Source organism: Fringilla coelebs, assembly GCF_963513975.1.
Source record: "Fringilla coelebs genome assembly, chromosome: 7".
Taxonomy (NCBI): domain Eukaryota; kingdom Metazoa; phylum Chordata; class Aves; order Passeriformes; family Fringillidae; genus Fringilla; species Fringilla coelebs.
Window position 1 is genome coordinate 9953518 of NC_140035.1, and position 12792 is coordinate 9966309.

The window sequence follows — 12792 nt, forward strand, 5'->3', positions numbered from 1 at the left end:
ATATTTATTCTATCTAATAAAAATAAGAACCATTTGTGTCAGGAATTGGTTTCAAAGCTCTTTATTTACATATCAGGACTATTGAAAGCCCTGGCAAATGTTGCCGATGTGAACAAACATAACTGGAATCCTGGGATGGGGACACCAGCATGGACAGTTGGAGATGTGGTCTCCTTACCATAAGTGGGTGGCCATGGCTGGCCCTGACACCAGCAGGGCTGGAGCCAGAGCCAGTAGCTGGTACCAGGGAATGCCACGCTGCTCCAGCTCACTCAGTGCTGTCACTGGGAGCTCTGATAGACACCTCGAGTCCCTCACAGATTTCAATAGCAGCTGAAACTCTTTTTGCTTTACAAGACCTGGCCTCGGTCTTTTAAGCAGACAACTCAGGAAGACCTCGAAGATCAAAATGCAACTAGATCAGGGCTACAGCTAAAACTAATGTGAAACTGAGTTGTTTCACCTCAAGGGACAAGCAGTTGCTTTGGGCTGAGAGAGGTAGGTAGTACCAATGACTTGGTCCTCTGAGAACTCTTTGTCTGGAATTATGGGTAAGAGATTTCATTTTTGCTTAGCAGTAAATTCTTGGTCACTCTTCTTATAAAGCTCTCTGCAAACACGTGGATGTTCAAAAACATGACAGCCAGTATTCCCAGGCAGAATCTGTACCCCAAGGCCCTAACCTTTCTCTGCAAAGACATTTGAAATAGGCTAAGGATGACAGAAACATGCTTAAATGAGTCTCACTTAGACCCTCAGTCAAATACCTCTGCAGAAGACACTAAGCTTATTGAATCCTTTTATGGCAGAAGTCTTACAGAGCTTACCTCAGGTCTAACAACATCCCCCGTGCTCAGAATCTCCAGGAAAGCTCCTTATTGCAATGCTCACTCACTGCGCTGTTCTGATATTCATGGTGTAAGTACTTAGATGGAAAATCCAGGGCATGCTGAGTTCTGCACACCAATTCAGTGTTCACGTAACTTAAATGAAATCTAAATCCTATACAAAAATCCATGTCTAATCCATTATTATTATGCCTGTATGATTATTACTGTTAACTGCTAAATACTATTCATTCAGTAACAAATCCCTTCATAGTCAAACAGCACATGGGGCATATGTACTTCAGATGTGCTCTCATTACTAATCTTTACTGTGGTTCTGTCCCCTCTTAATGTGCTTCCTGCCTCCTCCCCAGTCCTAATTAACCACCTCCCCAGAACTCCTTCATTTTTTATTCATTTCACATATGAAAGGTTCCTCTGTCACCTTCTCAGAACTCTCCTCATTGGCTTCCCATTCTCACTCCCTGGGACACATCCCTCTCACAGTAATTGTAAGCCAATAATTCACATGAAATCTTTGAGGTGATTGTATATATGGCACATAGCACAGATCAAAGAAACCAAGTGCTTCCAGCAGTGAAATAAGAGAGAGGAAATGGTCCTTCACTAAGTGGGTTTTATCTGTCAGAGAAGCCTGTCCCAGGTGCTGTGCCTGGTGGAATTATGCAAGTCCTTAAGGGTTAATATGTTGCAAAAAAGAAAACTCTATACATTTGCTTTATGCATCACTTCAAGGGTCTTTTGACACTGCTAAAAGAAGAAAACTTAGAGGTGATGTGGAATGTAAAAGGAAGCAAAGTTGCTTTTTAATCTTTCTTATACTGCTTTTCCAGCAAGTCAGCTAGGACCCATTTCTAGGAAATGCTTCCCTTGACTAAAAGGGCAGCTACAATTGCTCTACTTAATGGACTGTAATAAAACAAACTGCCTCCTATTAGCAAGAAGGATCATATAATCAGCTTTGTAATGCATTTTATTACAGAACATATAGCATCAGAATTTTCAAATGCAGTGGGGGGAAGTAATGTACAAAACAGTAGAAGTGGATGTCATATAATCACAAATGTACTGATAGTTTCCTTTCTCTCAAACACCAAGATATCAATGTTTCCTCTGTAAAGCCATCTTTTCCCACCTAAACCACATCATGAATTTCCACATTTTGCATCCTATTATCCACCAAAGCCACCATGCATCTTTTTAGACAAAGAGTAGCTTGCAGAACATTCCTTCCTTCTGAGGAACATGAACCTTTGGCAGGTGTAACGCTCCAAAACCAGTATGAGCATGGTTCAAATACTTGGACTATATATTATTGGATATTCCTCTCTCCCACTGACTTTGCTGTTGAGCTAGAGCTTCTCTGTATTTTTCTAGACTAACTCTGCCTGGTGTTAACATTGTAAATTAGGAACTCCTAAATTTCATCTGGCACTCCAGAATGGGTGCACCTTCAGTTAATGGGTATAATGTGCACACTTCTGCTGACAATAAATAGGAGCCTTCCCAATACTTTCATCAGGAACTGCAACTGTACACTGGACAGGAGTCAAGTATGGCTGACATATCTGTGACTTTCTTCCTTGAGAAACCAAATGTCACATTATTTATTTCACTCTGTAGGGCCTGAGTTTAATAGCATCTACTCAGTAGAATAACACACCAGTTCCCTTATTCAAGTAGACCTGCCTGAGGAAGGGGCCAGAGGTGGGTGTGAGAAGGGAGGAAGGCAGTGTTAGCTCAGTGCCCTCGGCTCACTGCCCACACTTGCACAGGGAGCGGGATGCAGAACTGCTGCAACTGTTACTGCACCCTATTCCTCTTAACCATTTGCTTATACCCCCCTCCAAACCTGTCTCCTATCTATGAACTTTGCATTGTTAATCACATTCCCATCACTCTTCCACTCAGTGAACTCTTTCTGTTGTTCCAGGCTGGTCACATCACCTGGGAAATGGGAGCTACAGCTGCTATGGAGTAGGAGCTTCAAGTTATCCTTATCCCTGCTTTCTGCTCCCTCCCCTTGCAGAGACTTGCAGAGCAGCAGCACCAGGGCAGCCCCAGCAGCCTGCACAGCTTCCCATCGCCTGCTCCACAGGGAAAATCACTGGCAGAGCTGTGTTTTTTCAAAGGGAAGCCTTGGTTTACACGGGGCTGATGGTTTTAACTGTAAGCCTGCTACTTCACTGCTCCTTGAAGACTAGATGTGGCCTGTGGTTTGCCACTAGACTTTCTACAAAGCTGGCCTGATCCAAATAAAATGTTTCTCCCACCGCAAGCTTCCAATGAAATTCACTTGTGGCATTTCTAACTCCATCTTTGGGAGTTCTCCTCTGTGTAGTGGACTGCGTGGGAAGTCAGGAAGCAGAAGGGGAGGTGAGGACAGAGAGAACATGCCAAGCCCCCTCTGCCTCCTGTTGGGGCTGACCCCCACAGTGTTAGAGCAGCTCCTCGCTCTGTAAGCTGGGAGCAGCTTACAGTGCAGACCCTCAGCTCAGTCCAGCTGGTGACTGTATTGTTTATACTTAACATGGACAACGCTGATTACATCATGATAGATGGTTTTCATTCACGTCCATGTTGGGGTAGTAAAATTGGTGTGGAACCAATACAGAATGATGTGGAAATTCCTACAAAAGTCAAATTGGGTGCCAGTTACAAATGATTTCCAGAAAAGCTGGAAAGTACAGAGTGTAAGTATAATTTTTGTCTTTTTTTGGTATTTATTCAAGTGTAAAACATGTGGACTCTTGCCTGAATTCTTCTCCGTGTCCAGATTTCCACCAACCAATTATCATTTCTCAGATAGTTCTGCTACTTGGATCTACGTTGATTGTGGGGTTTTTGTTTCAAACAATATTCAATTTAGACTGGGACACATTTTTAAATGTTACTGGTGACTAAAAATATTTTCCCTGTTACCCAGTAAAACACAGTGAAGCCTCAGTTCTAGTTTCAAAATTATATATATCTGTACATATGTATTTCTCCATTAGCTGGCGAGGAATAAATTTGCTGAACAGTGAGGGTCAGGGCTTTGCCAGCAGCTGAAATGTGTTATTTATCAGCAGATCATTACAGTCAGCACTGCACAGCATGTGAACTTCCTCACACCCCTCTGCCAAAGCTCCCCACATGGCTGACCTGCCTGCTGACTTGAGCTTCAAGGAGCTTCCAGTCTCCATCTGGAGATTCAATCTCAGTGCACTGCTTGTGTCTATGTGATAGCCCCACTTTTCCTTTCCCTTGGCCCCAGCACAGGAAAGTAAAACCCTAAAGGCCTGAATGGGGACAAAGTTTCTCTACAGAAAGCCCTGCTCTCCCTCACTGATTTGAGCGGGAGAAGCCCAGGCTCTGACAGCCACCCCCTCTGTTTATCTTGGCAATAATATGAGTTGTTCAGCACACAACTGTACAGACTTCTGTAAGTTGTAATGCCTGTAATTTAAATATTTTGTGTGTCCAGGCAGTGACTGCCATTTCTAAATGTTCCAATAGAGGGGATCTCTAGGAGGAAGAAAAGTCAATTGATTTGCTTTTAAAATCTGGGGTACTGTAATACCAAAGGGTTCAAAAATTAACCTTCCTTAAAATACTGTGTGTTTTAGTCCTTGAGTCCCTTTTTTTTTTCCCCTATCCCATTTTTAAGAACTTTTCAGGCAATGAGGACACCTGAAATTTTTGAAATCAGAGATGTCCAGAAAATCAAAGTCTTTGTCCATTTTCTTCTTATTAGAACAGGTTTCCTAAAATATCATCCAATGAATATAGAGAGATATTTTAAAAGGCCCTGAAACCTTGTTTATGTTCAGAATTTTATCTTGGAGTTTGAGCTTTTACAGGTTATTAGAGTTATCATTTGATTAGAACCAAATTACATGTCCAGGTTATACAAAAAGAGCTGTGTCTGTCTCCAGGAGATGAAGAGTAACTGGGCTCTGCTACCATACCTGAGTAGAATGCAACTGAGAAAATGAAGGTACCAGGAAACTCTAAAATTCAATACACAGACACATTGATGGCTATTTCTACAGTGGAGACAGCACTCAGGCTGGATTTAGCTCTGGACACTTTATGAAACAAGTACTTCCAGTCTGAGGTGGTGAGACTGCTTCAAAGAGACCTGAGAAAGGCAGCTACAGAGGAAAAGCACATCAATGTTTTACATCAGTCTACACGTGTGAAATGTGACGTTAAAGCGTCTGAAGCCCTTCCGGGAAGAATTTTAGGGACTCACAAACTGAGAAGATTAAAAGCACAGATTTGGGAATTTAAAACAAGAAAATATTTTATATTCTTTAAGAAAATGTAGAAGTCAAGAAAAGGCAAGCAGAGTCTGAGCAGGGAGAAGCTGATTATGTGAGGCAGACGAAGAAGAGAAGAGCAGTATCCTGGTTTTGTCAAACTGGAATTGCTCAAGACAGCCAGTTTTACAAAGGCTGAAGTCCCATTCTCACTGCTTCTTCCTTCATCTCAAAAGTTTCATGTATTTTTTGACTTGCCTAGACCTAACACATATCAATCTCAGAATAAGACATGCAAAGAGCTTTGCTGTCACCTTGCCTAGACTTATATCACACCATCCTTTCATGCCTGTGCAGGAGATAGAAAGGAAACTCCCTGGAGACTTCCTTCAATGCCACAGAACAGTGCTTGGCAACAAGGACTTGAACTTGAACTTGAACTGATCTGAGAGCCTTTCAGCTTTTAAAATTATTTATAATTATAAAAAATTATCTTTATATATTATATAAAATATATATTATATATATTACAAAAACCTTTCCAACAATAAAAATTTATTTATAATTAATAAATACTTCCTAAATAATCATAATTCACTGATAATATTATTTACTAATAAAATCATAATAATAAATAATAAAAATTATAATATTATATTAATATTAATAAGCAGTGGTCATCTAAATAATCCCAAAGAAATTGAAAATCCAATGTGATGCACTGACCAAAGTACAGTCACAGATGGGAAGGACAGAAGTGAGTGTCCTTAGAGCATATGATGCAGAAGGAACAGAAAGAATGTTACTATTGTAGCATTTGGAATTAAAACTCTGCTCTTACACATCCTTGAATGCTTCTGCAGTGAGTCTTATTTTAGAGGGACTCATCTGAATTCAAGGTTTTCCCAGCAGGGGGATTGATTATACAATGATGGAGCTTTTTCAGGCCTAGCAAGTCTTAGAAATATTTAGCAAATGCATTAAAAACCAATGTCAAGTATCTTGTCCTGCACTACTGAAGATTAAGTTTGTTTCAACAATGTGCTTCTCTGTGATGTTTTAAAATAACACTTAGTAGTAGCTGATTTTAAAAAATCATCCTCATGAGATCCCCCTGCTCATGAGTCTACTTTTCTTTTTTCTTCTGCAACTCCTCCTGGGCCCGTCCAGGCAGACGCATTAGTGAAACAACTGGGTAATACATTAAGTAGAGAAGATTCAGAGCTTGGTGCTTTTGACAGATATACAGACTAGACAGACACAAGTCTGAGAGCTCAGTACCTTCCACTGACAAAAACCCACCTCTGTAGCCGGGAATTTTAAATGTGCCACAAAGACTTATCACTTATAAGACTTATAACTTAGTTAGTTAGTTAGTAAAAATCACCTAACAAGGTGCCAAGCACTTCTGCACTAAGAAAGCTAAGGCTTTAGTGCTACACAGTTTTCTAAAGAAATTCCCTGAAACCCATACTTGAAATTTCCCATAGACTCCAAGAAGTGCAAACAATAATCATAGTGAATCAAACCACAAAAACATTCTTATTTCGGTGCTGTGACAAGTAGATAAATATATTCATAAGCTTAGTAAAAAAGCTTGAAAAATAAAAGCCAGATTCTTATGCTAATGTCTACCAAATATACTCATTATATGACAGAAAAGCAGATTAATTTTCACCAAAAGCAACACAGAAAAATTACTCTTGGATATTACTATGCCTGCTACATCCAACAGTTGGCTGGGTGAATTTGGTTTACGAGTCACATGGAGTTATTCTGCTGGCAACACAAAATTCACACTGGTGATCAACACCTCATGTTAGCAATTACAGAAAAAATGGTCACCCTTGCAATAGAGTCTTGTTTAAAGCATGAGAAAAGGAACAGATTACTCCCTACCTTCTCTGCATCTTGCTCAAAAAGCCGGAGTTGAAAGCACTGGTCCAGTTTCAACTTGCGGACATGCCACATCTGATGCAAGTGTTGCCGGGTAGAATGCAGTTTGTCCAAAAGGCTGGTGATCTTTGGCACGAGACTTTGAAAATCTGCACTTCCAGGAATGCAGTTCCTACCAGAAAAACCATCACTGGATCTTATGCATTGTAATAACCTCTGGCCCTCACGATCCAGTTCTTCCACAGGAGCTTTAATCACTTTTTTCTTAAGCTGTGTGTGCTCATCAATCAGCCTTCTTGAGCCCTCAACGTCAACTGGAAACTCTTTCCTAGCCAACATTTCCTGGAGATCCTCCAGCCTCGATAATAAATGGATGGCACTGTTGAAAAACTCTTCCAAGGAAACTCGCAGCTCTATCCATTCATCGTGGTTGTAATCCAAAGACCCTTCAAACTCATCTGTCAGTTGAGAAGGATCCACAAGCTTTGCCAGGCCTTCCACAGACACCATACTTGTCTAAGGAAGGGAAAAGGACAGCATTTAAATCAGGGACCATCCAATCAGAATTAACAGCACAACCCATAAACAGCATGGAGCGAGTATTTTTCTCATCAATCTATAACTGAAGGAACATTGTAAAGGATGTCAAGGACTGTGCTTAATTTTGATACATTAATTGGACAGAAAAATTTGCTTCTAATGGTATGTAGTTAGTTAGTTAGTTAGTTAGTTAGTTAGTTAGTTAGTTAGTTAGTTAGTTAGTTAGTTAGTTAGTTAGTTATTAAAAGATGTGATATATACTGGAATAATGCCTATCTTTTTCATCTGGCCTGACTATAGTGAAAATGTTTCTGCCAGAGATTTCCTCAGCCCATTTGGACACTGAAGACTTCTTACTGCAGCTTTTGGATATCTGGACATGGTTGTTCACTAAATGGGTCCATGGCCTTGCAGGCACTCTGCTACTTGTGTTACACCACAGCTAGCAGCTACACAGAAGCAAAAGTTTCAGGTATATGAACTGAAGCAGATATTGCAAACTGCCTTAACAGTTGGGTTTCTTATTCCAAATTATTCCAGTTGGCTTTTTGCCACTCTTTCATATTAGCAATTTCTAATGTAATTAGGCTAAAATCAATGTGAAAGTGAAATGTCATTGAAGTATTAACAGCTAGAATTTATTGCCAATAGAAAGTACTGCTCACGAATCATATACAATCAATGAGAAATGATTTTAATTCATTCAGACTCAGTAACTGGTGATAGAGAAAAGCACTGGGTGTCTGGAAAGCAGATTACAGTTTAAGGACACTGCAACTGATAGCTTTTCCCATTTGTTCTAGACAAAATACTTCTTTCTGAAATTAGGAGCATAGGGTTTCATATGTAACTCGAGATTTTCAGCGCTCTCATGTTAACACCCAAGCTGGCAGCCCTTAAAGGCCTTTCTCTTCATCAGTGACTGCACATCTATCCCCTAAAGATCAGGCCTCTAAAGAATGTCAGAGCTTGTGCTCTTCAGAAATGGAGGCACCCAATAATCACAGCACTCTTGTAGAAGTCGTCTACAAAGAAAAACACCTAAAATCCTGACCATAATCCTAAATTATGTCCAAAATAGTAGGCTAGCCACTGGTTAAAGGTTAATACCAGGCTTTTTCTTCCAGTTTGTATCCATCCAAAAATATCAGGCATTCTGCAATGTATCAAAATTGAGATTGTATTGAACTTAAGCTCAGGAGAAAGATTATTTTTAAATGTTCTTGCAATATTCCTTGCTTTGAGGAAAAGGGAGAAGAGTGGGAAGAGCAAACAAACATTGGGAACCTCCTGACCTGGACACTGAAACCTTGAAGATAATTCAGCTTAGAGTTTAAATGCCTGTAAGGGAAATACTTCATGGCTAACACTTGGGCATTCCCCTGCAGTCTGTCAGGCTAATGGAAACATTACTCTAATCATGCAGAGAATTTGACATTATGAGACAGTAGAAAGGCTTTTCATTTCTCAAATTCGGCAGAAATTTTCTTTATTCAGGTTTGATCTTTTACATAGTTCTTCAAACTGTAATGAAAGCATTTTTAGTGAGGCAGGTAGGTGCTTACTGTTTCCTAGGCATTGCTCATCCTTCTTTTTGAAATCAATTTTAAAAGTGCTGTCCACTGTTCAGCCTCTTTCAGCAGGAGAAGGAAAATAGTCTTGAAGGCACCTCTGAATTAATGCTAAATAAGCTGCCTGATCCATTCCTCAAAGTGACAGAAAACTTTGGAATCCACATACATCAAACAAGCATTTTTCTTTCTCTCTCTGGGTGAAGATCTATGTACATGCTTCACTCTGGACTGTGACACAGAAACACTATGCCAGAATCTCACTCCCCAAATTCCAGCTCATCAGAGTCCACTAAGGGTCCCACAGTGCCCTGGCACACACATAATGCTTCCTTTAGCTCAAAAGAGAAATCTGGCCCTAAAAGAATTCTTTCAATAGAAGTTCCTTGACTGTGCTGGGTATATTGCAGGGCGGACCACAGCTTAGGAAATCTTTGTTTGAATCATGGAATTGAAGGACTCAAACCATTCTATGATTCTGAGTGTCTGCAGGTGGTCCAATGCACAGTGAAAGCAATGACTCTCCTCCTCCAGCCCAAAAATTTGTGAACCATTGGACACCCATGTGAACAGCCCTGCAGACAGACTAAGGTTCAAAGGCAATGATAACACACACAAAATGAAAATACCCTTAATGCGTTCCAGCATGCACAGCAAACAAATCCAGAGCTTTTTAAACAATACAGACTCAGAGCTGTGAACACGAAGCATAACTTGGTCACAGTTTACTCTTTGCTATCATCACAACAATTCCATATAATAAAATATATGTCAAGCCTCCAGGAGGCATTTATTAATTTTAAAACCAAACAAATCTTGTAAAAATACATACTTGAACTCTGTTACTTTATCTTTCTTCAAAGGTACCAAGGAGTGTAAAGACTTATCAAAGCAAAATTTATGAGTTGACCAGATTTTGTGAAACAGGGGTGAAAATTTACAAGCACTTAACATAATAACAAAAATATGTGTTAATGAGTAACCCCAATCTAATTCCCCACAGCAATTCAAGGGTCCTTGCAAGAACAGGTGGAAAATAAGGACACATTTATATCACACTGACTTCAACAAAACTTAAATATATACTTAAATACAGTCTTCCATTTCAGTAAAAGTCAAGAGCTATAGCCAAATTCTCTTCTGCATTCCAGAAATCTCTGTGTCTCTCTGAATTAATGGATTGGTAAAACAGCCAACAATATAAGTGTTTTTCAGTGAATTATTAAAAAACAACACAATGACTAAGTCATGGTGTGGCATGATTAATGTATGAGCACTTCATGCACCTGAATTTCAACTTCTTTTTGGGCAAGAAGCTGAAATTCACAGAAAACTGAAGTGCTACAGAGAATACAGCTGGTTTGTCTTCATCAACAACAAAGTTAGTGAAATTCCCCTTAATTATGCAGTAATTACATACTGGTTACTTCTCAAAGGACATGCCTGAGGCACCTTACCCTTCACAAAAGTTGCTAATGCTATCCCTGAACTGTAAATCTCAATGAAATGAAAGAGGTGAAAATTTAGCAAATATCTTTTACATAAAAACAGCCACTAGTGGAAGTTGGGTAGAGGTAAACTAACAAACTCACATATTTGCATCTACAAAACTGTATCTTTAGCATTTTGATGGATTTGGTGTTGTAGGTTTTTTTTTGGTTTTTTCTATGAGAAACAAAGGAAAGACTTAATGCAACATCACCAAAAAAAAAACCCACAGAAAAAAAAATCCCTCAGCAAAATGGATTGTGTGAACCTCTGGGATGAAACATGCAACTCATTTCAACAGTGTGCTCAGAAAACAACCTGATGCCAGGGCATCAACCCACTTCTGCCCTCAGGTATATTTTTGGCTTTTAATCACAGGGGGTTTTTACCTGAAGAAAAGTTCTTATCAGAAATGACGCTTCACAATTCATTTCTACATGGCTCTCACCTCAAAGATGAACTTGGAACTGCCGAAGTTTGTTTTCTGCTTCTGCCAAAAATTATCAGGTTTTATAATCAGCGCAACATGAATCTCAGCAGGAAAGGCTTCTTGAAGGGTTTTTAGGAGAGGCTTGATCAAATCCCATTTGGATCCCCGCATATCGATAATAACAGTGAATCCTCGTTTGCAAACATCTTCACTGCAGGAATAAAAGCACATCATGATAATGAATATTGTGGGCAGCCACAGTGAGAATTAGCTTTTGTTGCTGGTGTTTGGTTCTTCAGAGCAAAGCAAGGAATGATTAACATAAAGGACAAGAGATAGTACAGTATAAAGGCTATAAGAAAGATCATATTAAATTGACTATAATTTAATTTACATTAAATGCAAGGATCTAGATTACAGTTTAATCTCTACTTTTCCAAACACATGTAATTCAAATATTCACTAAAAAGCATACATACTTTCACACAATTTGAAACAGAATCAAATACATCTGTATAGAAGCTCTTTATGTGTACATACAATGGATTCTGCTTTCGAAATATTGAACCCAGCCAAAGTCAACAAGCAGGGTCCTGTGCCTTACCAGCCTTACCAGCCACTTTTAAATTTGGGTGCCTTCATTTTCAGAGGCCCCTTCAAAAAGTTTAACTTCCAGAAAAGTGTCATGTCCAGAAAAATGCCTTGTAATTACTCCCTGTCAAGAAGGCCCTTGTGACTCAGCATGTACGCTGTAATCACTGGGGCCCTTTTCCCTCATGATTGATCTTACAAATGCTGAAAGACCTTTTTCAATCTGCAGTCAGACTTTTCCCCCAGCCCATGCTCCTCCCTTCTCAGAAGTCCCAGGCAGCTATCTGGCCTGGTCACTGGCAATGCATGTGCCTAACAACACCACAGCATTCCCTTGCAAACACATCTCTTCTTTTTCCTCACAAGGAGAGAGGAAATAGAACAAAAGACATTTCAAGTCAAGTCTGTACAGCTTTCAGCATAACTTTTCAAGGGACATAGTAGTATTAATCCTCAGAAAAAGAGGTATGGGTATAATGTAGAAATTGTAAAACTGTTAAGACTCCAAAGAAATATTCCCAATGCACAAACACACAGAAAGATTTTCACTCTTAAACATCTTTAAACACTCTTTCTGATAATAAGATCCATCTCCTACATATTCAATGGAAAACAGCTCTATAAAGCATATAACTAGGTTTCTGGGCTGGAACAAGGACAGGAATATACTTCAGAGGAGGCACGCTGGATGGATGTATTTTGAGAGTTTGCTAATGTGAGCAGTCTCAGCATAGTACCAGACAGGAGCACTCAGAGACAACAAGCTTGGTCCTCTGCCTTAACATTACTGGTGCATCCAGAGCACACTGCATACAACAGCCAGTGCAAAGAAAAACAAGGAAGACCAGGCATTTCCAAACTGTCAGGAATACAGATATTTTTATTCTCCTTTTACCTAGTGCTGAAAGGTCAGACATCTGATCCTTTCATAACTAAGGCCAAAAAAAAGGCTGTAAAAGAAGCTTTGTTGGGGGTGTTACCACCTCTTGCCTTTTGGAACAAGAGTTGAGACAAGGAAGCAAATCAGAAAGCAATGAATAGAAAGGGGTTTGTGTTTTGTGTTATTTTTCCTTTTTTTTTTTCTTGCAAAGCTTTAAAGGATCCTTCAGGAACTTCTGCCAAATCACTGATCCCTGTTATCCTGAATACACTTTCCCAAGGATTTCTTCAAACACAAAGAGATG

At 39.6% G+C, this 12792-nt stretch overlaps 1 protein-coding gene across 13 annotated transcripts in view; it reads right to left on the reverse strand.

Moving 5' to 3' along the window:
* KALRN (kalirin RhoGEF kinase) overlaps positions 1–12792 on the reverse strand; it is a 464835-nt gene that overhangs the window by 263784 nt on the left and 188259 nt on the right. For all 13 annotated transcript variants that reach the window (XR_014616305.1, XM_084209314.1, XM_084209316.1 and 10 more), the window contains 2 exons: positions 11036–11228; positions 6992–7504 (listed from right to left, as the gene is read on the reverse strand). Coding sequence is in view for 12 of the 13 variants with exons in the window: in XM_084209314.1 (XP_084065440.1) it covers positions 6992–7504; positions 11036–11228 (706 nt within the window). In the remaining variant the exon portion in view is untranslated. The remainder of the gene's footprint in view (positions 1–6991; positions 7505–11035; positions 11229–12792) is intronic.